General features: G+C 42.8%; 1 protein-coding gene across 1 annotated transcript in view; it reads left to right on the top strand.

Annotated features, from left to right (window-relative positions):
• TRAFD1 (TRAF-type zinc finger domain containing 1) overlaps positions 1-26,765 on the top strand; it is a 1,071,672-nt gene that overhangs the window by 527,026 nt on the left and 517,881 nt on the right. Inside the window, exon 5 of the mRNA XM_044069751.1 lies at positions 20,527-20,944. Within this exon, the coding sequence (XP_043925686.1) occupies positions 20,527-20,944 (418 nt within the window). The remainder of the gene's footprint in view (positions 1-20,526; positions 20,945-26,765) is intronic.

Below are 26,765 nucleotides of genomic sequence, written 5' to 3'. Positions count from 1 at the left end.
ATGTAGAATAACTGGCCTGAAGCCCAAGTGCTTAAGCCAGAACTAATACACTTAGAATAGCAGACACTGGGCCTTCAATCAGCAATTCCCAGCTTAGAAGGATGTAAGCTACCTGTCCTGCCCAACAGTGCAGACCACAAACCTTCTTAATGTAAAACAGCCTGTATGAAGCCCAAGTGCTTAAATCAAAAGACTTAGAATAACAGTTACAATTTAATCAGGCTACTACCAAGCAGTAATAAATGCAGCAGAATAAATAAAACTGAGTACATTTAAGAAAAGCAAAATAAAGTAGGAGGAAAGAAAATAAAAAAATTTTTTTTTTGGCCTTCTCAAATCTCTCTGTATTAAGTAGAGTGAACACTAGACTCAGAATATGATCTCACTGTACTTGGCTAAGTGAGCAAGTGAGATGGATAGCAGCAAGTGAGATGGATAGCAGCATCATTAAATATGAATGAACTAGTTAAACAGAGCTTACATGCATACTTGCTTACATCTCAACAGATGACTACAAAATGGCAGTCAGGCTCACACGTGCTCAGCATTTATACACTTGTGCAAGCCCTTGGATAGATTCTTAAAGGTATATACACACACACTGATCTACAATGAGGAAATTTTTTTCAGCACAAATACAGATGGCTCCTACTCTATTGGGTCTGGAGACCTTCACTAGTACTACTCCACCTGTTTTGGCTCCTTCAATCTAACCTTAAGCTTCGGAGCTCTTGGATCCAAAACTTTCAGAACCATCCATGTTGGATCCAAAGATTTTTATAGCCTGCTCTGTGCCTTTTCTGAGTGGACCGGCTCAGAACGTGTCAGAGCTGGATGACACTCAGAGCCGTAGCACCGTTGCTGGATCTGAGGTGTTGGAGTCAACTCCAAAGTTGTCAGAGCTATCACTGCCCCTCAGAGCCTCTGCTTTGGACAGCTTGGCTCTGACCTCTGCCTCAGGTGGACTGCCTTTGGATGAAAGGGAGCCAGCAGTCCAGAAGCATATCTCCTCAGCTCTGTCTGCCTCCTTCTCCCCAGGGTATTCTGTCTTTGAGGTAGTGGAGAGAGTGTTCTCTACTTCGAGAAGGGATGATTCACCCCCCCCCCCCCAATCCATCTTCCCAATCTCATATGTCTTTGTGCCTGGAGCCTCAGCACTCAACTCCACAGGGGCAGCCAGCCCAAAGTCTCCAGACTACCCAGCAGGGGTATACTGTTATCTTCTAATTCTTCTCTGGGTCATCCCACCACAGAAGTCCATTCTAATTCTTCTCTGGGTCATCCCGCCACATAAGTCCATAAGAAGAGAAAGTGCAAGAGGAGGCACTTAGACTCCCATCAAGATTCGGTCATGGAAGATACCAATTTTGATGAAAGTGAAGGATCCCCAAGATCACGACCTGATGACATCTCCTTTGAAGACATCCTGGAGATCCTCAAGCAAAGGGGTGGTTGGTCTACTGATAACCCTTCCCAAGAGGTATCAGTATTCCTGGAAGCCTTTGGGTCTGGCCTATCAACATCCTGGGTGACTCCGCCCACTGATGAGATCATTATTTTGAACTCTAGGTGGGTGTGAAAAGAACCTGACTCTGAGATGATCACCAAGACACCTGACAGGATCCTGGCACCACCTAAAAGGAAGAGAATTTTGGAGCAGAGGAGTGCCACTAGATGCTGTGGTCATAGTGATGGCCATAAAGAAGGAACTCACAGAGCAGAGTTAATCTGTCCATCACCCCAACATGGAGATGTCCTTCAAGGATGCATCTGCAGTCATCACATATGGGTTGTCCTGCCTCAGGCAGCCCTTCGGTCAGCCGGATTCCAAAGTCTGGGTCCGGCGTCAGCTGATGTCGCACTTTCCCCGACGTCAGAGCGTCTGGGGTATAAAAGCATCAGCCGACGCCATCTTCCTCAGTCTTTCTTGCCGCGTGGTGCCCGAAGCAGAAGCAGTTCGCAAGTGCCGGTCGGCCAGCTCCTGTAATTCAGCTACCGAAGACGGCAAAAAGCTAAGTACCCCATTTGGGGACTCTTTCTTGCCTCAGCCAATGTCAGATAAAGTTAATAATTGCTTAACTTGTGGGAAACAAATACCTCATAAGGATTTCCACTCTTACTGCCTCCCCTGTCTAGGCCCAGACCACGACGTCTCGGCCTGTTCAGCCTGTGCTTCCTTCAACCGACGAACGCTTAGACGTCGGTCGGAGTTTGCAGAGGAATTCTTTGGGGCTAGTTTTGCTTACAAGATGCCGTCGGAGACTCCGACTTCACATTTAGTTAAGAAACGGAAGGACAAAGACCGACACACGCGGACCGCGGTTTCGGCTGAAACCACGGCCAGGCCTACCGCGAGTGTCCTTGGTCTCGGCTGAAACCGAGTCCTTGGTACCTCCGATTACCAAAACTGCGCAACCGACTACCTCGGCCCCGGAGGCGCCGGCCGAGTCGGTTATTGAATTACCTACTGAAACTGGTGTCCTGGAACCTTCCAACACCATTCCTTTAGACAAATCTACTCCAGCGCGTGGTGCAGCCAGGCCTCCTGCATCCATGTCTATTAAAGCATTCTCTAGGGCTAAAGCTGCTAAACTCTCAAAAGCTTTGCCTCCCAAGGTTACCCCTCAGGGACCTTCCACTGGTTCACAGATTCTTAGTTTAGCAGAGGATCTTATCTCCTTAATTAGGGGCTCTCAACCTCACCTGGACAGGGGCTCACAACCACCTCCAGACAAAAGACCCAGGGTTGAGCCCTCTGATCCCCACTCATCAGATGAGGCCTCTGATGGCTCTGCTCTCTCAGACCACCAGGAGGAGGCTTATTCAGCCTACGAGGATTCTGATGCTGAAGAATTTATTCCCTCGGCCTCCCCTCCTGAAGTGTTTTCCTTTGGAGAGACACTACACACTATGAGAGAGCATTTTCAATGGCAGGGTCAGGAATTCTCTGATTCCAGGAAAAGATTAATGACCTTTTTACATTTGCCTCGGCATAGACCTTTAGCTATACCTCCTGTTTTAAATGTCATTGATGATGTGTACTCTGACTCTAGTACAACCCCTGATTCTCTCCCTCTGGCTCCTGCCAAACCTGATAGGTACTACAGGGTCCCGGACTCGCATCTTCACCTGTACAAGGCCCACTCTGCTGATCCAGAAGCTATTTCCCAGGGCCCTAAAGGGGTTGCAGCTGCCACTGCTAGAAATCCTCTACCCTCTGAAAGGGAGTCCAGAGCTTTAGAGAGATGGGGTAAAAAAGTGTATACTTCTGCAACTCTTTCTATGAGGGCATTAAATTGTCAATTTCATATGATACAGTACCAAGAGTATTTGTTAGATGAATTGCATAAGAAACTGTCTTCATCTGAACCCCTTGATCGCAAATCCCTTCAGGATCTGGTACATAACTCCCAGCAGGTTAGTAACCATTTCTTGCAGTGTGGTTATGATGCATTGGAAGCTTCATGTAGGTCAGCTATGACAGGTGCAGTCATACGTAGGCATGCTTGGCTGAAGGAACAATCTCTGCCAGACCATGTTAAAGCTAAGCTTCTGGATGCTCCTCTGGAAAAGCAAAAATTATTTGGTTCCACGGGTCAAGAGGTCTTAAAGAAATTTGAAGAAAAGGCAAAATCTGTGCAAACAGTCAAAGATTTTCTGCAAGTCCAACCACCAAGATTCAGCAGAAATTGGCCTACCAAGAATTGGTCTTTCCGGACTCAGAAAGATTTCAGAGAGGCAGAAACAGGCGGGCCAGAGGTAGAGGGCAAGCTAGAGGCTCCTACAGAGGCCGTCAATGGCAGCCTCCCAACCAGAGAGGTAGTGCAGGACCTGCAACTGCTACACAAGGACAGACTCAATGACTTTGCTTTGACTCTGCCGACCAGGGCTCAATTAGAAGCACCTTTGGGCAGAAAGCTTTCTTTATTCTCAAAAAATTGGCACAGCATTACAAGGGACACATGGACACTGCAAATAATAGACAAAGGATACAGGTTCCATTTCCACACACTGCCAAAAAGAAAAGGCATGCCAGACTTGCCACCAAATCAAAGGGCAGAGGCTTTGAAACAAATCTCCAACTTAATACAAATGAAGGCTATAGAAAATGTCCCTCTTTCAGAACAAGGCCAAGGATTTTATTCCAGACTATTCCTTGTTCCAAGAAAAGAAAATCAATGGAGGCCTATTCTCGACTTGTCCGCACTGAATACTTATCTCATTGTGCCAAAATTCAAAATGCTGACTTTACAGCAACTCCTTCCCATGCTGGGCAAGGGGTCCTGGCTGGTGACTCTAGACCTCAAGGAGGCATACCTGCATGTCCCTATCGGACAAAGTTGCAGAAGACACCTCAGATTTCTTGCAGGGTCAGAGCATTATCAATTCTCAGCATTGCCCTTTGGCTTATCCACTGCGCCCAGAGTATTCACAAAATGCCTGGCATCAGTGATTGCACACTGCAGACTTCAGGGGATTCAAATATACCCATATCTGGACGACTGCCTTGTACAAGTGGACAGCCAACAAACTTTGTTAAAGGACTTGGATTATGCCATCCACCTACTACAGACCTTGGGATACACAGTCAGCATTCACAAATCAAGACTTGTTCCATCCCAAAGAATAACTTTTCTGGGTGCGGATCTAGACACAACCACCCAAATGGCCTTTCTCACAGAAGGAAAACAAAGACAACTACCGGATTACTTCAAGAATCTGACAAGACAAACTCAGCTGACTGCAAGGAAAATCCTGCAGGCCCTGGGTTACATGGCATCTTGCATTCTTCTGATTCCACAAGCAAGGCTGCATATGAGAAAACTACAATGGTACCTAAGGAGTTTATGGACTCAGCACAGTCACAGCTTAGAAACTTTGATCCCACTCATTCCATGCCTCCAAAAGGAATTTCTGTGGTGGGCTCAAGCCTGCCAGTCGAACAGGGGGCTGCCCTTCAGCAAGCCAAGAGCCAGCCAAACCATTACTACGGACGCTTCAGACCAAGGTTGGGGAGCACACATGGAGGGCAGATGTATCCAAGGACTATGGTCACAAAGGGAGCTACGCATGCACATAAAGCAAAAGGAAATGCTGGCAGTGATACATGCAATCGAGGCCTTCAAACCTTTTCTGCATCAAGGCCACCTACTAATGACAGACAACACCACAGTTATGTGGTACATAAACAAGCAAGGAGGCACCCATTCCTACCCTCTTTGCAGACTGGCAATGAATCTATGGGAACTTTCCTTGAAACTCAATATACAGCTGCAGTCCCAGTTTGTGCCAGGGAAAGACAATACACTGGCGGACAGCCTAAGCAGAAATATCTTGGATGCACACGAATGGATGCTGCACCCAGACATCTTCCTACTCATAACACAATCATGGGGAAGGCCGGACATAGATCTATTCGCCTCCCCCCACAATCATCAACTGAAGAAATTCTGCACAAGGACATACCACCCACAAGCATGGAAAGTGGACGCCCTCTCTTTCAGCTGGAGAGCTCTAACAGTGTATGCATTTCCACCTCTCCCATTAATGACCAAGGTTTTACTGAAGATCAGAACAGAGCAGCCAAAAGTGATTCTGATAGCTCCGGACTGGCCAAGACAGCACTGGTACCCACTGTTAAAGACCATGTCACATATGAAACCATGGCCTCTTCCTCTATGGCCTCTTCTACTGACACAGAACAATTTCAAAACTCTGCATTCCAACCTGGAAACCTTGCAGCTAACGGCCTGGAAAATACCTTGACTCCTCCTCAGGATAAGCTATCCCAGAGAGTGAAGGATATCATTATGGAAGCTCACCGGCCTTCCACAAGAAAGACATATTCAGCAAAATGGAAAAGATTCCACATTTGGAACACAACAAAGGGCCATGATGCGACAGTGATGAACATGGCACATATCTTGGAATATTTGGCAGAAATGTTCCACAATGGTCTGTCTTACTCTTCCATTAAGATTCATGCTTCAGCAATTTCAGCCGAATACAATACTGATCCACCTGTCTTCTCTCATCCTCTCCTAAGGCAGTTTCTAAGAGGAATAAAAAACATCAATCCTCCAAGGAAACCACCTCTACCTACTTGGGACCTTAACTTCGTGTTGGAAAAACTAACACTGCCTCCCTTTGAACCAACAGCATCTGCAGATCTACAGTTCCTGTCTTGGAAGACTGCCTTCCTTCTGGCCATAACCTCAGCAAGAAGAGTATCTGAGTTACAGGCCCTAATGGCAGTGCAGCCATTTCTTATTTTTCATCAGGACAGAGTTTCATTGAGAACCAAACCTACATTTATGCCAAAGGTGGTATCCAGGGTATCATTGAACCAAGCTATTCACTTGCCTACCTTCTTTCCAAATCCACAAAACAAAGGGGAGAAACTTCTGCACACCCTGGACATACACAGACAGTTGCGCTACTACTTGGACAGAACTAAAAGTTACAGAAAGACTGACCAGCTCTTTGTAGCATATGCTGCTGGTGCACAAGGAAAAGCAATTTCCAAACAGACAATTTCAAAATGGATAGGGAATTGCATTCGTTTTTGTTACTCCTTTCATGGAAAAACTGTGCCAGCTAATGTTAGACCTCATTCCACGAGAGCCACAGCCACCTCCACAGCCTTCCTAAGAGGGGTGGCTACCAAGGACATTTTAGAAGCTGCTACATGGAGCTCCGTGCATACATTTGCCAAGCATTACAATTTACCTTTATATTCCAGATCCAGAGCAGGCTTTGCTACGGCAGTCCTGCAGGGTATTTTAGCTACACCATCCTTTTCATAGTTCCTCCACCCCCAGATTGGCTATGGTATTCTACCCATATGTGATGACTGCAGATGCATCCTTGAAGGACATAGTACAGTTTTGTACCTACCATAAATGTAGATGTCCGATAGGTATGCATCTGCAGTCAAGTTTACCCTCCCTCCTTCCCCTCTGTGGTATTTCTTGGGTGCTTACCCTTCTTGTAGCTAGCTGGGGGGATCTATTATGGTGTATTTGTTTCTATATTACTGTGCATGTTTGGATTTTTAAATGCATCTCTCCAAATTTAGCCTTCCTTAGAGGGCATCTGGGGCAAGAAAAACTGAGGAAGATGGCGTCGGCTGATGCTTTTATACCCCAGACACTCTGACGTCGGGGAAAGTGCGACATCAGCCGACGCCAGACCCAGACTTTGGAATCCGGCCGACCGAAGGGCTGCCTGAGGCAGGGCAACCCATATGTGATGACTGCAGATGCATACCTATCGGACATCTACATTTATGGTAGGTACAAAACTGTACTTTTAGGGCATTGACAGATTTGGGAAGCATGTATATGCTTCGGCAACTTTTGCACTTGGGTCACTGAATTATTTGGCACTCTTCACCAGACTTCAGAGGGATTTGATTAAAGAACTCTCCAAATCTCTCTCTAAGCTCATTACTTTTGAGGCATAGAGCTCGGTTGCCTCACAGTTGGCTACTCTAGAGCCTATTTCAAATTCATCCATGAGTCTCATCTCACATACAGCTAAAGGTGCCTTAAGGGTGACTGGGCAGGTTAAGGCATTTCCATTAGGAAACATGCTTGGATGTGCCTGTGTTATTTCGCAGAGCCCTTCCAAATTCTCCTGTCTCAGTGCTCCCTTTGGAAGTTTTTTATTTGGTCCCACAGTTAAAGAAACACTATCAATGTGTGAGCAGGATGGTAAGACTCTGTCTACAGTGGGCTTACATTTTTTTGACTCCACAAAGAACCTTTTCTAGGAATTGACGGTGATTGAAAAATGTGATTCAGAAAATCCCACGGTCCTTTCCATGGCGCACACAGTTTCCCCATGGGCAGAGGGGGATCTGTAATGGGTGACGCCGCCCAAGTGGCTGAGGAGGCCCACAGAATCAAGGATCTATGGACACCTTTCTCTGACATATCCTTCGAGAGCTACTGAAAGGAGGGGCCTAATTGTCCAACTCTGGAGGCAGTCAGGGATAGTCTGTCCCTGCAGCAGAGAGCCTGGCTAGAGATTACAAAAGATTCATGGGTGTAGAGGATTATTTACAGAAGTTATATAATGCCCTTTTCCCTACCTCCCCCTTCTACCCAGTCAGAGGAAAGCAGCAACACTAGAAATAAGAAAACTGCTAGAAAAGGAGTCATCCAAGAGGTCCCCCCCAGACCTGAAGGAGTCCAGAACTTACTCAAGATTCTTTAATGCCAAAGAAAACAGGGGACTAGAGACCAGTTTTGGATCTCTGCAGTCTGAACAAATTCATTCACTACATGAAGTTCCAGATGGTCATGGTTCAGTCCATTTTGTATTTCCTACACAAAGACAACTATGCTCAGTAGATCTTCAGGATGCATACTGTCATGTAAAAATGAACAGGGACTCCAGAAGATACTTAACGCTTCCAACTGGGAGCCAGTCATTACCATTTTAGAGCTCTGCCCTTTGGCCTCACCACAGCCCCCATGGTGTTCATCAAATGCTTGGTAATAGTAGCAGCTCACTTGAGACTACAGTAATTTCTTGTGTTTCTGTACTTGGACGACTGGCTTATTACAGCCCCAACCAGGCATCTTTTGATAAAAGCATGAGGTTATGTACACCAGCTTTGCTCTCCTCTAGGAATTGGCATCATTCACAACAAATCTCTGCTAGAACCATCTCAGATAGAGTTCAGAGGAGCTTGTGCAATATGGTATCAGTGACAGCCTACAAACTGTTTGATTTTAAAGTCAAAAAGATAATCCAAAGTACTTCTCTCTCAGCTCTATTGATTCTTCATGCCTGGTTCCTATTACCTGATTGAATGTTTAGGTTAGCAAATACATAAATGTCGAACTGGTAATAGTGAAAGCAAAAAAAATGCGAACGACCGATTTAATGCAGGGAAAGAATTCCCTTGGACGTTATGTGGATTTTGCCCCTTTCCTTACTGTAGAGCAATCTCAGAGTTGGTACATTTAGTTGGGGGGGGGGGCACAGCGCCCCACTTCATTTTGGTTTATTTATTTGTTTATTTATTTATTTATTTATTTTATTGCGGCCGAGGGAATTCATTCCCTATGTTAAATCGGCCATTCACTGTTTTAATTTTTCGGTATTACCATATCAACATTTAGGTATTCACTAACCTAAATGTTCGATCGGGTAATGTAGGCCCTTCATGCCTTGGGATCTGGTTTCTGTTAGCAAATTACCATATAAGAATTCTTCAATGGACCCTAGCAACTCAGTGGTCTATTCTGCACCAGCCATTATTCACCCAGATCAGAATAACTCAGGCATGCAAAAAGTACCTCTAATGGTGGGTTTTCTCGGATCATATTTTACAAGGCCACCCTTTCATGCTTCATCAGCCCAAAGCCATGGTGACCACTGATGCTTCCCAAACTGGGTAGGGGCACATCTTGTGAAAGAATTCAAGGCACCTGGCCCCCCGCAGAGGCCAACACACATATCAGTGTCTCTGAAATGAGAGCAGTATTCTTAGCATTGCAGACCTTTCAAGACTCTCCCCCTTCCGGGACTGTTGCGATTCAGACAGACAGTATATCAGTGGTTTGCTACAACAACAAACAAGGAAGAACTAGATCTTACCCCTTGTGTGGAGAAGCTCTGAGTATGTTGCAGTGGGTGATCACATCCAGTTGATTTCTGATAGCAACAGACATTGTAGGGAAATCCAACATGGTAGCAGACAACTTAAACAAATCCATTTTCTTGCCTCACAAGTGATCTCTCTACACACCAAGTCCAGTAAAGATATTCCACCAGTGGGCCCAACCTTACTGCAACCTCTTTACATCTCCCCTCAACAACAAGTACAGCAGGTTCTTTGCCCTGATCCTCCCACCGTCATCAAGAGACGCTTTCCTCCACGATTGCCCCCACCAGTTTCCTTTACGCTTACCCCCCATCTCCTCTAATCTCTACGTTACGTTACTCTGGAAAGCATCTCGATTGAAGAGTACAGTCGTCCTTATTGGCCTTCTCAGATTTGGTTACCCTTTCTTTGGCCTCATCTTCTTTGCCCACCATAGATTCTGGATCCAATTCCAGACCTCCTGTCTCACCTGACAGGCATGACTCACCTGGACATTTCAGCCCTAAAGTTGACCGCATGGTTTCTCCAGGTCTGTATCAGAATAATGAAAGCACATATGTGCGACTGCATAAAAGTCTACACATAATGCGTGAAACCTGTAAACAGCGAACGGCCACAGTCATATTTTTTCCTAGTGAAAAAATTAATGTGGCCATTCGGGGGGAAAAAATCAAAATTAACCATTATCAGGTGGGGGGTTGTGTCCCCCACACCCCCCTAACTATATCAACTCTGATATCACACTATAGCGAAGGAAAGGACAACCCTGTGTAGTTGGCCAACTACCTTCTTGCCCTGTGACATATTCGTTGAATCGCTTAAATGCAGTTCGATGAGTGTGTTGCTCTTTACGTGTTCGCTCAAAGCAGTTTTGTGCTTCTAATATAGACTTGTTTCTCCACTTCCATTGATAGCCAGACAACTAGGGGTCCCCTCCCCTGTATGCCACATCTTTTTGTCTTCCCATAAAGCTTCTGCTAGGAAAATATATAGACATAAATGGAAAAGATCTACATTTTGGGCACAACAAAGAGACATTGTTCCTTTTTCAGCACCAGAACCCAAAATTCCTGAGTTTTTGGTTAGTGTTTAATGAAGGGGCTGGTTTCTCGACTGTTAAAGTACAGCTAGCTGCCATTTCTCTTTTACACACAGGAGTTAATAATTCCTCCTTAGTTTCTTCAACACTTTACAAGGCCTTTATAAGGGGAACTTTTCTTCTTAGCCCCCTTTTTAAAGATCCAACTCTTCCATGGGATTTGAATTTACTATTACAAGCTTTAACTCAGTCTTCATTTGAACCATCAGCAAAATGTGAACTAATTTTTTTTAACCTAGAAAACCATCCTTTTTAGTAGCTATAACCTCTGCTTGAAGTGGCTCTGAACTTCGTGCCATCTTCTAAGCCTCCTTATTTTGTTTTCCATGAAGATAGAGTAGTGTCACAAACTACCCCATCCCTTTTTTCTTAAGGTTGTGTCAGAATCCAGCATATCTATTAATCTTTCAGTTTTCTTTCCAAATTTCACAAAGGAGAATGTGTGTTAGATTTGTTGGACGTTCACAGACAGTTAAGTTTGTTTGCATAGAACAAAGAATTTCAGAAAAAAAAAGAAATTTGTTTCTTTTGCAGAAACAAAGTAACTTTAGCAAAATGGTTAACTGATTTGCATTTCCTTTGTCTACAACAAACTGGGTTTCTCTTTGTCGATACCTTTAAGAGCCCATTCAGCCAAGTCCATGGCAACTAAGTCAGTATTTTTATCTAGATCTTCCATGGATGATATCTGTGCGGCTGCAACTTGGGCTAATCCTCATACCTTTATTACACGTTACAAATTGGATCTGGGCTGGAGGGGAAGAGCAGCCTTCGGCTCAACAGTGCTCAGGAATATCCCTCCTTAGAGTCCTCCCAGGATTCGCGTAGCTGGGGACTGTCCCGCTTGCTGAGGAATGAATGAAAATTGGCAACAGAAAATAAATAAGTTCTGTACTCACCATAACGTTCCATCTGTGCTGTTTTCATTCTTCAGTTCCCTTCCCTCCAACCCCCTACCAGTTGGTTTGTGTCTTCTGGAAGAATGAGAAGATAAGGGAACCAATGCTCCTGCCTTTAAGCTCCAGGTATTGGTTTCTCGTACTATAATTGTTTCTAGGTTTATATGAAACTTAAACCAAAATACACTAGGTGGACCACTCAAATAGTGGCCTTGGGTATACCCTAATCTCTCGCTTGCCAAGATATCCACAGTGGTGTATCCGTAGAATCTCAGTAAATCTGAAGCTTGGAATGATAGGAAGCCTATATCGTCCAAACCAGCAAGTTGAAAAAGGTACCGAGCAGCTAGTAACCAAAGAAAAAAATCATTAGTTAGTATCCTAGTCCTGGTAAAATTCTTCCTAGTTCTTAAATGCTTCTACTGTGAAAGAAATCCGAGAGTTGTCATTCTGTGCTAAAATCTTCCTCTTTATTAATTGACCTACCTGAATTAATAGAGGAAGATTTTAACACAGAATGACTCTCATTTCTTTCACCGTAGAAACATTCAAGAACGAGGAAAAATTTTACCAGGACTGGGATGCTAACTAATGATTTTTTCTTTGGTTACTAGCTACTCAGTACCTCTTTCAGTTTGCTGGTTTGGACAATATAGGCTTCCTATCGTTCCAAGCTTCAGATTTACTAAGTTTATATGACGCTAAAACATCAGCAAACAAGATCTGAGGTATGGTAGGGGACTAGACCGTTGTGGGTAAGGGAAGGAGCTCGAGAGTTTTCAGTATCCACGAGCTGTAAAAAGCGTCAGAGTCTGATTGGAGGAAGAATGAAAGTGGACAACACAGATGGAACGTTATGGTGAGTACATAACTTCTTTTTCTGGTGGTTGCCAAAAAAGCAATTACTAGAAAATGGAAATCAAAGTCTACAACAACCATATTTGAAGTAGTGAATATTGTAACAGAGGAGTAAATTACATAGAAAAATGGATCTTGTGAAAAATACATGCAGAAAACGTTTTGGGGGAGGAATCAGGTTTAAGAGAAGGCAAGAATTGAACACTTTATGTAATGTTGGATTGGTTATATTATATAGAATAATGTATGCAATGTGTATTATTTGTAAATGTGTACTCGTGAATATAGTTTGATTACTTTTATATAAAATGTAAGTTTGCCTATGCCACAAGTGATAATTTAATAAGTGTTTTTGAAAACAAAAAGGGGGGGGGTGCAACAAGGATTTCTCATGCCAGACAAGACTGAGTTGATTGTTTAATACATGCTGCTAGTGACAGACAAAAAAAAAAAAAAAAAATCTCTCAGCGGATTTGCATACAGTAGAGATCACTTGTCTTCCTCACGTACTTCAAGGAAAAAAGAACTCTCATCGGTCTTTATTACTGTTTAAATACTTTCTAGTTTGAAACTTATCTCCTTGATGTTGGTGTCCAAGGAGAGACTGCAGTATTCACCTTTTGAGTGGAGTGCAGAGTGATAGTAACACTATAGAGTTCCCAACTTTTCAGTGTTGGAACATGCAGTCTGTTGACTTAGTTTTCACTGTGTTCTTTTTTTGTGTGTGAACTAAAGTAGAACTGTTGTGCTAATCCTGCACTTCAAAATAAGTACTGTATAGATTGTGGTTTTGATCTATGAAGTATGTGATATCAAGCCTCCCGTGCCTGAAGATCATAGTTTTTGAATTAAAACTCAGGGACTTGTGGGTTATTGTGCCCAACGAATGCTCTTATTTAAGGTATTCTACAAGTTAGGTTAGCCATCTGTACCCAGTATGATGGTTCAAGTCTTGGTATTTTTGTTTATATGCTGAAAAATGCTCCTGACGCATGTCTGACAGATAAATACTGAATAGATGAATCCTCAGAACAGTCCTGTGGAGCACCTTGGCTTACCTTTTTTGATGCAGAATCCCTAAAGTTCTGATAGACCATTGCCTGCTATGTAGTTAGTTTAATATTCAGTTAGAGTTGAATACACTGAGTAAAGAATTGTCTACCTACAAATAACATTATCAGAAGTTTTGGAAAAACACATAAAGTAACCACAGCAAATTGCACAGGCTGAATCCTTTCAACAAACACCAGAATCAGAAGAAAACTAACTTTTTTTAATCAAGAGAAAAGAAAACCGCGTCAAAAGATATAAATAGACACAAAGTTTAGCACTTTTGTCCTTAATCAATCTAAAATGGACTTCTTCGGAACCGATTAATGCAGTTACATCATTGCATTTAAGTACTGTTCCCAAGAATAGTAAGACCAACCATAAAGTGTCATATTACTGTTTGAAAAATTAATATTACTTATCCAAAATATGAGTTATTGTGCCTACCACAAATTTATAAAAAAAAGTATATGTATGTATGTATATATAAAATCTGATGTCATTTTCATTCATTCCTCATCAAATGAATTTGGATCCAACCCTCTGATCTGACTCTGCTAATTTTTCCAGCTTGTGGGACACAAACTCTCAAACTCCTCCCCTACCCACAATGCACTAGTCCCGTAACATACCTCAGATCTTATTTGCCACATTCACATATGGATGTGGTCATTGTCAATTTTTGGATTGTAGAGTTTGTGAGTGTATTTCATTTACTTACTTCTTAAAAAAACTACTATAAGACTACATATCTTCCTTGTTTACTTAAAAAAAAAAAAAAAAAAAAACTGTACGTGTCCTCCCTTCTCTTTTACGCTGTAGTAGTGTAATTTTATGCTGCCATAGTTTGTAATCTTTCTCTCTGACCTTTGGTTTCAGAGTATTTTTATCCAAGGATCACGGAGTTGTGTGATTATTATATCTTCAACTCCAGTGGTGTCTCTGAGTGGACTTGGCTCTGAGCACTTTAGAGTGGGATGACTCTTGGAGCTGTAATGTCTGAACCGGATTCAGGGTGTTGGAGTCAACTCTAGAGTCCAGCACAAGACTCTGAGGGCCAGAGATGGCTCCGACTCCTTCCTTGAGTGATTTGACTTTGGGTCGAAGGGAGTAGACTGCCCAGAAGTATATTTTCTCAGAGCATTTGGTTTCTTTAAGGCATTCTGCTTTTGAGGTAGTAGAGAGAGCTTTCTCTGCTCCTAGAGATAGGACATTTCTACCTTCCTTGGCTCCTTCTTCCCAGCTGCAGTTGTCTTTGCATCTTGAGCCTCAACTTTCTGCATCTCAGGGGACAGCCAGCCCAGGTAAATCACCAGGATACCCAGCGGGGTATATTGATTTCTTTTGCTACTTCTCCAGAACATCAAACCAAAGATGTTCCTAGGAAGAAAGAGTGCAGGAGGAAGTACTTGAACTCCCCTTAAGTGTGTGTCACTAAGGATAATTTTGATGAGGGGATGGGTCTGCAAGAAGACCACCTGATGCAGTCTCCTTCAGAGACATTCTAGAAATTCTCAAGCAGAGAGATGCCTGGTCTACAGGCAACCCTTCCCAAGAGGAGTTGGTATTTCTGGAGGTTTTTGGAGTTGGCTTGTGTACCTCCTGGGTGACTCCACCTTCCTATTATCTCATTGATTTGATCTCTCGACGAGTGTGGAAGGAATTTGATTCTGTTGAATTGCAAGACACCAGACAGGATCCTGGCAGCATCTAAGGACAGGGAGTACCAGTTGATTCAATGGTCATAACCGCAGCCACAAAGGAGGAACTAGCAGAACAAAGTTCCTCTGTCCACCCCCCCCCCTAACAGGGATAGTGCACAGGAGAGATTCAGGAAGCATGTGTATGCTTCATTGACCTTTGCACTTCAGTTGCTGAATTGTTTGGCACACGTCACTAGACTCGGGGATTTGATTAAAGACCTTACCAAATCTGTCTGTTGGACCATTACTTCCGAGGCACATAGATCGATTGCTTTACAGTTGGGTACCCTACAATCCATTTCTAACTTGTCCAGGAGGCTCATCTCCCACAGAGCTGAAGGTACCTTAAGGCAGAGGGTAGAGGCATTACTATTAGATGACGTGCCTGGATGCACCTGTAAGATTTCGTGGAGCCCTTCGTCTTTCATCGTCAATGCTCCCTTTGTCAGAAGTTCTTTATTTGGCCCGAAAGTAAAAGACACACTGTCTAGATATGAACAGGAAGGCAGAACCTTGTCTGCTGTGGGCATAGGTTTTTCGACCCCTCAAAGCTCCTTTTTTGAGAATCAGTGATTGTCAGAAAATGTGGTTGAGAAAGTCCCAGGGTTCCTTCCAAGATTCATGTGGAGATAGTTCCCCCAGGGGCAGAGGGGGGATTTTTAATGGAAGACACCACCCCACAGAACCAGGGATCTAGAGATGCTTTTTCTGGAAAATCCTACCAGCGCTTTTGAAAATAAGCCCGATTCTCCACCCCTGGAAGCATTTTGGGGTTATCACTGGGTGTTCTACTGGCTGTGATGCCTTTCAGGTCTCTATCATGAGTACTCCCTCAAGCCAGAGAGCCTGGCAAGAGATTGCAGAAGATTCATGGGTGCAGAAAATTATTTCCAGAGGTTATGTAATACCCTTTTTCCGTACCACCCCCTTTGACATTGAACTTCCCGATGTTCCACCCAATCAGAGGGGAGCAGCAGCATTAGAAATAAGCTGCTAGAAAAGTCATCCAAGAGGACCCCCACACCAGAGAGAGTTTGGAACTTGCTCAAGATACTTTTCAGTGCTGAACAAGTCAGGGGATTAGAGACCAATTTTTGATCTTATAATTCTGAACAAGTCAGTCCAGTACACCAGGTTCGAGATATTCACTGTTACTGTCCATTCTGCCCTTTCTGCGGAAGGACGATTAGATGTCTTCAACAGACCGTCAGGATGCACGCTACCGCATCAAAATGAGCAGGCACTCCAGGAGATACTTGCACTTCCGGCTGAGAACCAGTCATTACTAATTCAAACTTCTTCCCTTTGGTCTCACCACAACCCCCAGGGTGTTCAAATGTTTGACAGTAGTAGCAGCTCACTTGAGGCTACAGGGATTCTGGGTGTTTCCATATTTGGACAACTGCCTCTTAACCACTCTGACCAGGCATCATCTGATAAAAGCACGAGATTATGTACTCCAGTTATGCTGTTCCCTGGGAGTTACCATCAGTTCCCAGCTCAAACCATCTCAAATGTTGGAGTTCATCTGAGCCTTCAATATGGTATTTATGACAGCCTCTCTCCTTCTGTCAGGGATTCAAACCATTCAGTTCTAGGTCAAAAAGATTATTCAGAGCTCTTCTCTTTCAGCTCAACTTATCCTTCAAGCATTGGGGTGAATGTCCACTGCAGTAGTTTTGGTTCCACTAGCAAGGTATCACATGAGAATATTTCAGTGGACCCTGGCAACTCAGTGGTCCATTATTTGCCAGTCTTTATCCACCCAAATCAAGATAAGTGAGGCCTGCAAGAATTACTTCCTATGGTGGATATACTCTGATCAGATAATGCAAGGTTGTGCCTTTATTCTCCCTCAGCCCAAAGCCATAGTTACCATGTATGCTTCCCAGATAGAAGAGGGCATTTCTTGGCAAAAGACAGTCCAAGGCATATGGTGCATCGAAGAAACCAACACACATATAAATGAAGAATGAGAGCTGTCCTCCTAGCATTGCAGGCTTTTCAAGACGGTCTTCCCTCTGGAACTATCAGTGATTCAGACTGACAGTATGTCAGTGGTCTGGTACATCAACAACAAGGAGGAACCAAATCTTACCTCCTATGTCTAGAAGCTACAAGGGTGTGGCAGTGGATGATCTCATCCAGTCATTTTCTGATAACACACATTCCAGGGAAATCCAGTGTGGTAGCAGAACAAGGTAAGCCGGTCCATTCTAATGCCTTGTGAGTGGTCACTCAGCATGAAAGTGACAGAAAAATTTTCTATCAGTGGGGCTAACCTTGCTGCTGCCTCTTTGCATCTCTCCTCATCAGCAAGTGCAGCAGGTTGTTTGCCCTGATTACCCCATTAGGAGAATCACCATGATTGCCCCCCTCAGGTCTTTTCTACGCCTACCCCCAATACCTCTAATTCCCAAATTTCTTCAGAAAGCATCTCTATTGAAGAGCACAGTTATCCTCAATCCCCTCTTATTGGCCTTGTCAGAATTGCTTTCCCTTTCTATGGCCTCATCTACTTTGCCCCCTATGGATTCTGGATCCAGTTCAAGACCTTTTGACTCACCTGACAGACATTATACACCCAGAGACATTCTAGGCCTAAAGTTGACCACATGGTTTCTCCGCTTCCATTGATAGCAACACAGCCCAGGCTCTCCTTCCCTGTCTGCAACATTCTTGTAAAGTTTCCACTAGGAAAATTTACAGAAGTAAAAGGAAAAGATTTGTTTTCTGGGTGCAGCAAAAAAGACATTGATCCCATTCTGCACCAGTACCTCTTGAAGTTGAGTTTTTAGCCACAATTTTCATGAAGGTGCTAGCTCTTCAACTATTAAAGTAGAACTAGCAGCCATTTGTGATTTCCACATAGGCGTAAGTCATCTTTGGCCTCTTTCAAACTTTTTGTAAAGCCTTTATAAGGGGAACCCTTCTTCTTAGACACCCTTTTAAAGATCCCACTTCCCCGTGAGGCTTAAGTATTGTTTTACAGTCATTGACATAATCCCTTTTTGAACAAAAGTTTTAACCTGGAAGACTATCTTTTATTGGCCATTACCACTGTTAGAATAGACTCCGAACTGTAAGCCATATCTTCTAAGCCTCCTTATTTGATTTTTCATAAAGACAAGGGTATCCTTACGAACCAATCCATCTTTTCTTCGTAAGGTGGTCTTAGAATCCAATATTAAACTATCAACCTTCCAGTTTTCTTTTCAAATTTCTCAAAGGAGAGTATATGTTGCTGCTGTTGGATGTTTAGACAGTTAAGTTTTTTTACCTACTTAAGGCAAAAAAATTCAGGAAATCAGAACAATTATTTGGCTCCTTTTAAGATTCAAAATTGGGAAAACTAGTTACTAAAGTGACTTTAGACAAATGGTTAAATGATTGATGTATTTCCTTTGTTTATGAAAAATCTGGTTTCTGTACCTAAACCACTAAAAACTCATTCCACCAGGTCTATGGCAACTACTTCTGTGTTTTTGTTAAGATCTTCCTTGGATGAAGGGGAACCTTTCTTCTTAGACACCCTTTCAAAAATCCCACTTCCGCATGAGGCTTAAGTATTGTTTTACAGTCATTGACATAATCCCCCTTTGAACCTACAGCCAATTATGAACTATAATTTTTAACCTGGAAGACTATCTTTTTATTGGCCATTTGCATCTACAACTTGGGCTAATCCTCATATCTTTATTTCTCAGTACAAATTGGATCTGGTCTTTAAGGGTAGAGCAACGTTCAGCACTGCAGTGCTCAGGAATATCCTGCCTTAGAGTCGTCCTGGGATTTAGGTAGCTGGGGACTGTCCCACATGCTGAATGAATGAAAATGACAACTTCAGATATAAAGTTATGTACTCGCCATAACGTTCCATCTGTTTTGTCCATTTAATTCTTCCTCAAATGCCCTCCCTACAACCCCCCCCCCCCGCCAGTTTGACTTTTGGAGAGATTGGAAAATACTGAAGGAAGCAGTGCTCTTTTTATTTGAGCTCCAGATACTGTTGTTTTATCTTCCTTTTACGTTATGCAGATTTCAAGGGCAGCAAACAAGAAAAGATGGTATACTAGTAAGTAGTCCACTATGCTCATTACAGAATGGTTTGGTTATTGTTAGTAATATCACTGTCTCTGTGCCTTCTTTGTATAGATTTTGCTTAAATATGTCGATCCTTTGATTATACCCAAATTTGCCGTGGCATTCAAATTGTGATCCCAGTGAAGTTTTTTTCTATAGATTTAGCTTATCTAAAACATTATGAAATTTAGTTTTATTGTCTTTTAGACTTGTTTGTTCCCTGTTTAGATCATAGAGCCCTTGATGTGTTGTAAACAAAAGACCTCATCAGTCACCAAATAGTTTGAATTCTACATTGTCCCTATTCATTTGAATTGTGACTTCCGTAACACTTTGTTGTAGAATACCTTTTGGGAACCAATTGCCTTCCACCTGTTTTATTGTTATTTTAATGCCTTTTATAATGCGGTATCTTACAAGTCAGGTTTGTTATCTTAAAGCACAGTCTCATCCTGTTTCTTCTCTCTCCTGTGTGTGCCCATACTTCTCAAGTGTACCTCATTACGAGGAACGTTCGTGTTCCTCAAAGTTCCACATTGAAAGGGTCTGTCACACATTCAGTGATAGGATTTTTTTAATTGATATCCATTGTAAACAGAAAGGAATCTTATTAAATCATCAAAAGATCTTTTTTATAAGTAAAATCAACATATTTAACTATCCTATGACCTTCCTAGTTGAAGTTGCTAGTAAGCCACTAGTAAGTGTTCCACATTTTGCCCATTTGTTCCACATTATGATGGCTAGTGTTCCTCATTTTGGAGACGGGCGGTTGAGAACTGTGTGTGCCTGCTGCAACACTTGGTCATTAGTACAGTGGTATGCAAGAAATATGTTAACATTTTTTTTAACCACTTAACTGAAGCTACTGTTAACCTTATATTCAGGGCCTGTACAGCTGTATTTCCCTTTATCTGATTGTAAGTGAAATATGTGACACTTCTTAGAATATTCAGTGGCTCTTCTATTGTGATTGGTAATGATAAAACTTTAAAAAAAAAAAAAAGTAGGTAGGTTTAATGTAGGTTTTGCTAATGATATTCTATGGGATTATTTCAAAAAAGGTTTGTAATTAGTTTACAGATTTAAAATGTTTTTATTTAAAACCCATTGTGAGCAGTGGTTGTTTACAATGGGCAATATTGTTTTATTTGTTGAAAGTGGAACCAAAGTATAATGTATGACAGCTGCTATAAATTTCTGTATTGTATGTAGATATCGGAGTGCCCACTGCGACTTGTAAAATGCAAGTATTGTGAGCTAGAACTTTGCTTTGACAAACTGTCAGAACATGATTCTTACTGTGGAGCTCGAACTGAACCATGTAGTATATGTGGCAGCAATGTTATGGTGAAAGACTTGGATAAACACCCAGAAGTTTGTGGGAAAACCTCAGAAATTAACAATAACAAAATAAAATCAAATCCGTTACATCATCTGGAAAGGGATGCTGGTGCTTGGTTTGAAGAGGATCATTTTGGGAGAATTTTGAGCTCCATGTCATATAGAAGGCCAGCACATCAGGTGATGCTACCTCATATGAGAACATTCCGTACCACTTTAGATGTGGCAGCACCACGGAGACGTATTGTGAAACCAGCTGTACATCAAAGAACTATGGATCAGAATCAAGGTTAGTCATATATTTTAGAGATGTTCACTGGCAGCTAAAGACTTTATCACCCATCTTGTAATACACTTGCCACCCTTAAATGCTTAGATTTGCTTCTTAAAGCTTTGCGCATTAGTAATTTTTAGAACATCTCTGTGTATGTACAGATGTATCAATGTACATCTGTATGTACATTGATATATTGTTTACAGTACTGACCTTGATTTGGCTACACTGGAGTAAGTCTTTTGGGGGAAGAGGATACCATCATAAAGTATGCTCTCTCCTTTTGAAAAGATAAGTATGAACTGTAATCCATTGTGTTAGTGGGCATGTTTTCCTAGGTAGAAGAGTATTTTGAGAAGTTAACCATGTTCCATATAGTCCATTTGGATCTCCTGGTAATGTGCTTCTCTTGTCAAGGGGCAATAAGCAAGTAGGCAGTGAAACACATGGACTGGATGAAGCAGTTTTAGTATTGTACATTTTCTGCATGCATAACTTCTGGCTTTCCAGTCTTTACTTCCCTATATGGAATAAGCTTGTGGTGGTGAAAAAAGAGAGAGCGTGTGCAACCACAAGAGAATTGGTTATGCCTGATCTAGGGAAAGAAGCTCATCAGCTTGACGAACGTAAATTAGTTTAACTAAAGTGAAATGTGTCCTTAGAGGTAGGGGAATGTTACACTGGGGAGCATTTATTTGCCTTTGTTGACCAGGAAAAGTCTGACTGGGTAAAACCCACCTTCAGTGGAGGCTTGAGGACTAAAGTTCCACATGTAAGTTACACATGATGCACATTTATAATTGTAGAGTAAAACCTCTGTACATGATCTTCTTTGTGACTAAATATTTCTTACATGAACATAGCATTTTAACACAAAAAAACAAGAGTAAAATTAACACGGCTAATTATTGAATAGAAGGATAGAATAAAATGTATTTGTAGTATGATGGCTGCAGGGACAAATATCAAATTGGGGTGTTTTTGAGGTTAGTAATAATTTGCAAACAGACATAGTAATGTAGCTTAAAACTGATAAGCGATATAAAGGAGAAATTACAGAAAGAAGCAGGAGAATAAATGGATAGAGGAAGAATTGTAGCTAGTGGTGGGTGTGAGAGAGGAAAGGTAAGAGCTTAGAAAATTAGTGCAATATGAGGAGTGATAAGGTGTAAAAGATTGGGAAACAAAGTGACTGTAAGAGTTGGAGAAAGGTATACACTGTCATGGTGGTTACTAGTCTTGCCAGTTAAGGTTGTGGGAATTGGCACTGGAAATGTTTTCACAGAAATATAATTTTGCAGTGACTACGATATGCACAGGTAACATGTTGTGCCAACTTTTCTGTCAGCTGTACAGTGTTGCAAACGCAAGTGATCACCATAATGGACTTTTGTGATACATAATAGCTGTAGAAGAGGGAAGAATATTGTAATTAGAAAATGTGATTACTTGAACCTTTGATTTTGATCACACTGCATGGATATTTGTCTAATTTCTATATGTATTGTTGGCAGCAATATATGGGGTCTATATTAGATGCTCGACTGCTTAAATGTTCGAATCTCTAAAGGTCGACCTTTAGAGATCGAACAGTTAAGCGATCAAAATTTTACAAAAATTTAAAAAAAATACACAATAGAAAAAAAAACTAAAGGGTTTAAGCAGGGGGGCAAGCCCCCCTGCACCCCCACACCACCCTACTTTAATATACCAACTCCAAGATCGTGCTACAGTGTAGGGAATGGGAAATTTCCGCACTGTAGTTCACTGAAGTGCGATCTCGGAGTTGATGTATTTAAGTAGTGGGGGGGTGCAGGGGGGCTTACCCCCCTGCCTAAACACTTTCTACATGTTTGTTTTTTTTTATATATACTTTTTTACTATTTCGAACGTTTAAGTGTTCGATCTGTAAAGGTCGACCTTTACAGAGTTAAACATTTAAGCATTCGTTCTAGTAATATAGACCCAATATATGTACCATGGATGTCTGGGAAACTAAATGTCTCAACTGCGAGATGTTTATTGTAGTGTGATGGACTGTAGTTTTGAATAACAGACTTAACACTCTTAGTACTGGGACTAAGACAAAGCTGCTTTGTTTACTGCATTGGTGTTAGTTAGACTTTTTATGGATGTATTATGTGTTGCAGTTAAAACTGCATGGATCTATATGCTGTCATAAAGCAGTGAAATATACCAGTGATGTTCCACTTAAAATTCCACAGTTGAAAAGCTGTTTGCAGTACTTCATGTCATTAATGTGGCCTTGTGTCTTTTGCTAATATATTTACTCTTCCTGCATGATCTGACAAGCCCGTGTCCACACATACTTCCCTCAGTTTAGTAAATATAACTGCACTTGGATTAAGCAAGTGGAATAGCTACTACTTACCTCGGAAAGGTGACAGTTGTTTCATTATAAGTACAGCTGGGCGAAAATGATTTACGAGCCCTATTTAATATATTGATGTGGCCATGAGATTTTGAAATTTGCTATCCACTTGATCACGAGCTATCTTACTGATTTTTCCCACCCTGCTATGAGTAGCCTCAAGGAAGGGTGCATTTTTGAATAACAACCATGATGTCCTTCAAGGATGCATCTGCAGTCATAACATATGGGCTGTCCTGCCTCAGGCAGCCCTTCGGTTGGCTGGATTCCAAAGTCTGGGTCTGGCCTCGGCTGATGTCGCACTTTCCCCGACGTCAGAGCATCTGGGGTATAAAAGCATCAGCCGACGCCATTTTCCTCAGTCTTTCTTGCCGCGCGGTGCCCAAAGCAGAAGCTGTTCGCAAGTGCCAGTCGGTCAGATCCAGAGATTTCAGCTACCGAAGACTTCGAAAAAAGCTAAGTACCCCGTTGGGGACTCTTTCTTGCCTCAGCCGATGTCAGACAAAGTAAATAATTGTTTAACTTGTGGGAAACAAATACCTCATAAGGATTTCCATTCTTACTGCCTTCCTTGCTTAGGCCCAGACCACGACGTATCAGCTTGTTTAGCCTGTGCCTCCTTCAACCGACGAACTCTTAGATGTCGGTCGGAGTTTGCAGAGGAATTTTTTGGAGCCGCTTTTGCTTATAAAATGCCGTCGGAGACTCTGACTTCGCATATGGTCAAAAAACGTAAGGAAAAGGACCGACACTCGTGGCCCGCAGTTTCGGCTGAAACCATGGCTAGGCCTACCGCGAGTGTCTCGGTTTCAGCCAAAACAGAGTCCACGGCGATTCCTACTTGCGAAACTATACTTCCGACCACCGAGGCCAGAGAGGCCCCGGCTGAGTCGGCTTCAGAACTCCCTACCGAAGCTAGTGTTCAGGAATTGTCCGACACCATACTTTTGAACATTTCTACCCCTGCACGTGGGGCAGCTAGGTCCCCAGCTTCTATGTCTATTAAGGCCTTCTCCAGGGCTAAAGCTGCCAAACTTTCAAAAGCTTTGCCTGCCAAATCTACATCCCAGAGGCCTTCCTCTAGTTCACAGATCCTCAGCTTTGCTGAGGACCTTATCTCCTTAATTAGAGGTTCACAACCTCACCCAGACAGGGCCTCTCAACCCCCTCCAGACAAAAGGCCCAGGACTGACCCCTCTGAACCTCACTCCTCAGATTACTCCACGGATGGATCTGATTTGTCAGACCACCAGGAAGGGGCTTACTCGCCTTATGAGGATTCTGATGCAGAGGAATCTATCCCTTCGGCCTCCCCTCCTGAAGAATTTTCCTTTGGGGAGACTTTACACTCCATGAGAGAGCACTTTCAATGGCAAGGTCAGGATTTCTCTGATTCTAGAAAAAGATTAAGGACCTTTTTGCATTTGCCTCAGCATAGGCCCTTAGCTATACCTCCTGTTCTAAATGTAATTGATGATGTGTACAGTGATGTCAGTACAGCCCCTGATTCTCTTCCTCCGGCCCCTGCCAAACCTGACAGATATTACAGGGTCCCGGATTCTCATTTCCATCTGTATAAAGCCCATGCTGCAGACCCAGAAACTATTTCTCAGGGCCCTAAAGGGGTTGCAGCCGCTACTGCCAAAAATCCCCTACCCTCTGAAAGAGAGTCTAGAGCTTTAGAGAGATGGGGAAAAAAGGTTTATACATCTACTCTTTCTGCCAGGGCATTAAACTGTCAATTCCATATGATACAGTACCAAGAATTTTTGTTAGATCAACTGAATAAGAAACTTTCTTCTCCTGAACCCTTAGACCATAAATCCCTTCAGGATTTTGGTACATAACTCACAACAGGTTAGTAATCATTTTTTAAAATGTGGCTATGATGCACTGGAGGCTTCATTTAGATCAGCTATGACTGGGGCAGTTATTCGTAGGCATGCCTGGCTGAAGGAGCAATCTTTGCCAGACCATGTCAAAGCTAAACTCCTCGATGCTCCAATGGAGAAACAAAATGTATTTGGCTCCCCTGCACAGGAGATTCTAAAAAAGGTTGAAGAAAAAGCAAAATCTGTGCAAACAGTTAAAGATTTCCTGCAAGTTCAACCACCAAGGTTCAGCAGAAACTGGCCTACAAAGAATTGGTCCTTTCCAGACTCGTCCAGAGCACAGAGAGGCAGGAACAGGCGCCCTAGAGGCAGAGGTCAATCGAAGGGCCCCTACAGAGGCCGTCAGTGGCAGCCTGCCAACCAGAGGAGTAGTGCAACAGCTGCAACTACAACCACTACTACAGGACAGACCCAATGACTTGACTCTGATTCCGCCTACCAGGGATCAACTGGAAGCACTCTTGGGCGGAAATCTGGCTTTATTCTCAAAAAACTGGCATTGCATTACAAAGGATACATGGACATTGCAAATAATAGACAAAGGATACAGGTTTCACTTCCACACTTTGCCAAAAAGAAGCGGAATGCCAAACCTTCCACCAAACCAGAAGGCAGAGGCTTTAAGACAAATCAGCAATTTACTTCACATGAAAGCTATAGAAAGGGTACCATGTACAGAACAAGGCCAAGGATTTTACTCCAGACTATTCCTTGTACCAAGAAAAGAAAACCAATGGAGGCCTATTCTCGACCTGTCCACACTGAACACTTATCTCATTGTGCCAAAATTCAAAATGCTGACCCTACAGCAACTTCTTCCCATGTTGGGCAAGGAGTCTTGGCTGGTGACTCTAGATCTCAAGGAGGCATACCTGCACGTCCCTATCCGACCAGATTGGTACATAAACAAACAGGGAGGCACACATTCCTACCCTCTATGCCGGATGGCTATGAATCTGTGGAATCTATGCCTGAATCTCAATATCCAGCTGCAGGCCAAATTCGTACCAGGAAAAGAAAATGCACTAGCAGACAGCTTAAGCAGAACTACCATGGATGCACATGAATGGATGCTGCATCCAGACATCTTCAAACTCATAACAAAGACATGGGGAATGCCGGAGATAGATCTGTTCGCCTCCCCACTCAACCACCAACTGAAGACATTCTGCTCAAGGACATACCACCCACAAGCATGGAGGGTGGACTCTCTCTCTTTCAGCTGGAATGCCCTAACAGTATATGCCTTTCCACCTCTCCCATTGATGTACAAGGTTCTACTGAAGATCAGGGAGGAACAGCCAAAAGTGATACTAATAGCTCCGGACTGGCCAAGACAACACTGGTACCCACTATTGAGAAGCATGTCTCAGGCAAATTCATGGCCTCTTCCCCTATGGCCTCTTCTTCTAACGCAGAACAATTTCAAGACCCTGCATCCCAACTTGAAAACATTGCAGCTAACTGCCTGGAAAATTCCTTAAATACCAACCAAACTGTTTTATCTCAGAGGGTGAAGGACATTATCCTGGAGGCTCACAGACCTTCCACA

This window comes from Protopterus annectens, chromosome 4.part0 (assembly GCF_019279795.1).
Source record: "Protopterus annectens isolate FY-2018-M chromosome 4.part0, PAN1.0, whole genome shotgun sequence".
Taxonomy (NCBI): Eukaryota; Metazoa; Chordata; order Ceratodontiformes; family Protopteridae; genus Protopterus; species Protopterus annectens.
This window is presented reverse-complemented; position numbering and strand designations above follow the sequence as displayed.